Source organism: Atta cephalotes (assembly GCF_000143395.1).
Source record: "Atta cephalotes unplaced genomic scaffold scaffold00042, whole genome shotgun sequence".
In the NCBI taxonomy this organism is placed as follows: Eukaryota; Metazoa; Arthropoda; class Insecta; order Hymenoptera; family Formicidae; genus Atta; species Atta cephalotes.
The window spans coordinates 457,557-461,539 of record NW_012130106.1 but is presented as its reverse complement, the minus strand read 5'-3'; the positions used below and the strand labels follow the sequence as shown (position 1 = coordinate 461,539).

Below are 3,983 nucleotides of genomic sequence, written 5' to 3'. Positions count from 1 at the left end.
GACTATATATATATATATATATATATATATATATATATATATATATATATAAAATAGAAATATAAAATAGAAATAAATAAAGTTGCGGAAAATGATACATGCATGCACTCGCTCAGCATGTTAAAACTGAATTCAAAAGCAAGGAGCAAACACGAACGAATAAACTCGTTTCAATGATGTTGATATAGCTGGTCCAAAATTACATCACCAAATATATTCCAGCTCTCGTTGTATCAAAGGAAAAGCTATATTTCCATGTTCATTTCCATGTTCAAATATTTGATCGCAATCGTTCGACCTTGTTTGGATTCACTTTTAGATTCGCATGAGCATACCTCTATCTAGCCAAACTTGAGACTTTTAATTAATTCCATGTTAAATTCCGATAGCACTAATTTGTTTTTTTTCCACTGTAAATCATGTTATAAATATTTTACGAATATCTCTTGTATTGGTGAAGAGATGAAGCATATGCGAGTGCGTGCATAGAAAACCGATGTAGAAGACAAGATATATATATATATATATATATATAAACGGATGGATGAATCTGACCTCTTCGCTAGTTGACTTGTCCTGCCGTTGACCCGGCGAAGAAGTCAAAAGATCCGGTAAGACCGAGCTGGGACGTGAACCCGGAGAAGAATCCGATCTCTGGAAATCGCCGCTACCTCCACCTCTTGAACGGTCGCCACCTTCGCGATTCTGCAAACCCAGAATCCACTTTAAAAAAATGGTCAGTCGAAATAACGAATAAAAGAAAGAGTAAAGATAGAGAAGAGATTCTATCGAGACTTAAATTCTTATTTTATTATTTTTCCCACAAATTCTTTCTAATCCTGATCGTTTATCATCCCGATATACAGAACTGATAACAGATTATTTTCTTTGTTTTCTCGATATATTATAAAGAATTCAAGTCTCGATACTGCCGTGGTATGTACGTACGTTAGAAAAGGAACAAATTATGCTAATTAAAAATTAATAAGAGACAGCATAGGAGTAGTGCGCAATATTAATGTAGAATGATGACTTAATTCCAATTGTTTCGTGATTTTGTTTTCTTTATTCAAACTATTGACGTTTCGATTCTCTTTGGAGTCTTCCTCGGCAAACAATCATCGCAGAATAATCCGGTAGTCCATCAAGGAAAATCACTCTACAGATTTCCAAGTCTAAAGTGGACGCTAATTCAAAAGTCATTAAGAACTGAATTTCAACTGTAATTGATGTTCTTGAATTCAATAATTGTAAGATTTAGTCATTATATCGGAATTAATTACACATCCGTAGCCCGGATCCGTGTCGAACGTATCTGACGTTAATTTTAAACTTACAAAGGCCGCGAATCGAGACAATAAGCATAAATAAATGATATATAAAAACAAAAAGCTAAGTCTTAGATGTACATATGTAAACTTCGATGATTGAACGGACATGTTGGCATTCTAATTTGTGAAATTATTTAGCATCGAAGTTTAAAGTGATGCAGTTCTTCAGAATCAGAACGTAGATTAAATCCATTTTTTTATATATTTTTTTGTACATGTATGTGTGCTTTTTCGGAAATCAAACGTCTATTTAAAGAAACTTCAGTGTCAAATATCGTATTATATTCCCAATCAAATTCGTGGTTGAAATTTAATATATGATCCGTGATTACCAATTGGTTTTGTGTATTCCAGTTAATGTGATTTCGGATATTCTAGTACTAACTTTTCTGCCCAACTAGAATGCATCACAATCCCTATAGTAAATCCTATTATCCACATTTTTATTTACGTTTTTTGAGAGCTTATCTTTGTGTAGCCTGATGAATTATTGAGTTTGTTATTATTATGGTAGAGATAGTTTCAAGTTTTCCTTCTTACAAATCGTCTTGAATTTATTCTCAGTTGATAAAAAATATGATATTAAAAATATTAAAAATAAAAATAAAATATGGTTCGCTATTATCCTTCTCAACATAGTTATTATTACTATTCTCCTGTTCTAACGAAGCACGTTTAAGAAACAAAAATTTTAGTCAAATGTTAATGACATTAAAAATAAAATCCGCTGAGTAGTCATTTTTTAAAAGAATGAATTGCAAGCCTAACTTCTTATCATGGAATTCAGGATCTGTGAGCAATGTGGCTTTGTTAATTGTTCCCATCACTATACCTTTTTTCTGAAAAATGGAGTGTAAAGATAAATAATTGAGATATCGTTCTGAAAACATGGGTTTGTGACACCAGTCAAATTCTAAATTGTTGTTGCTTTTAATTCTTGTCATATCTAAAAAGTTTAGTCTCTCACTTCCACTTTTGTGAGCAAATTCCTAACTTTTTTAGTTTTTTAAATTATTTAGATTTTTTTGTCAACTTATATATGTGTTAGGATCTCCATTTGTTTTTTTCAATGTATTTCTAACATTATTATAATGTTACCCTTATCTGCTTTCGTAAAAATAATATTGGGATTATTTTTTAGGAATTGTGTCATAATTTTTATCAAGAGCAACAGCTTTTTGGTAACCTATTTATTCATAAGAGAAGTAGATAGAAATTTTGTCAAAATCGAATTAGCTAAGTTTCTGATGTTCATAATATTTGCGTCTCATTTTTTTTTAATTATTTTCAATTTTTTATGAATTCAATAAATTTTTTTTTTTCATTGCGTAATGAAGGTAAAATAAAATTCTCAACTTTCCCCTAATTGCAGTAATAACTGTGTTTTTTGGAATTGAACATCCAGACAAGTTGACAACCCAATTCTCTTTATTGCAAAACAGTGAAGATTCAGGAGGATTGTTTAAAACTTCTTTAGCCTCGATTTTCACTTCTAATTTTTTTTGGATGGATCGCAATTATTTTAGAATGAAAATTTAGATTCCTCAAAATTTAGATTTAGTTACCGTACTATCTTTTTGTTATTTATCCAATTCTGCAAAGTAATGAACAGATAATTTAATTTTAACCCACATTTTTATTCTATCTTTTTGAGAACGTTCATTTTAATTCTTTTTTTTATAATTTAATTCCTTCGCGTCTTGATTTTGGAACATATATTCTTGAATATTCTTGCAAAAAAATTGTTACAAACTGCTATTGAGATGTAATTTAAGATATTTTTTTAAAGACGTATATTATTTCTTTTTTAGAATGATTAACTGATTTATCTGTATATCGTTCAGCTCAATTTAAAAAATCCTTTCATTGAATTGTTTATTAGCATGTTTATAATTATTTGCAGATTTAAAATGAAAAAGAACAAGCTTGCAATCGTCAAATGGCTTAAATACTGAGGGACATTATGTCTCATGCATGCTTTAAATTTAATACGAATTTTCTTCTTTATATTTTTATGATCAATCCAAAGCTTCATAAAATTTACAAGAATAATGCTAAAAGTTACAGAAATAAAATTTTAAAAAGATAAAAAAATTTGATAAGTTAATAAAAAATCCTTTAAATAATATAACTAAAAAAGTTAGAGATTTGCTCACAAAAAAGAGTAATTTTATATTAGAACATACAAGAAAATTTATCACATTGAAATTTGCCCAGAGCTTTCTCGCAAAAGTTCACAAACCAAGAATTCCATTCAGAATCATAATATCATCATTAGACAATCCTTGTACACGCAATGTTCTTACATGACATAATTTCAAAAAATGTTAAACCTTTTAGTAATGTAGACAATAGTTTCCAGCTTATAAGAAAATTGAAAGGCATACACGTAAGAAATGATTATATTTTAATTTTTTTGGATGTAATATCATTGTTTACGAACAACCTGATTGATTTACAAAGGAATACAACTAAATGAATCTCTTCGATTTAAATGAGCTTTTAATATGTTGTTCTATGGACAAAAATAGGAGACAAATGTATTTTTTTATATGTGCTGAATCGCAGGTTAAGGAGGTAAAATCCTCAACTTAAAAAAAATCAGTTTTTTATTTAGATTGAATGTCATCGAAACATATAAGAGATAGAAAA

General features: G+C 29.0%; 1 protein-coding gene across 1 annotated transcript in view; it reads right to left on the bottom strand.

Annotated features, from left to right (window-relative positions):
• The window catches only part of LOC105622241 (serine/threonine-protein kinase mig-15), a 92,115-nt gene that overhangs the window by 10,159 nt on the left and 77,973 nt on the right, over positions 1–3,983 (bottom strand). The window contains exon 16 of the mRNA XM_012203662.1: positions 556–705. Within this exon, the coding sequence (XP_012059052.1) occupies positions 556–705 (150 nt within the window). The remainder of the gene's footprint in view (positions 1–555; positions 706–3,983) is intronic.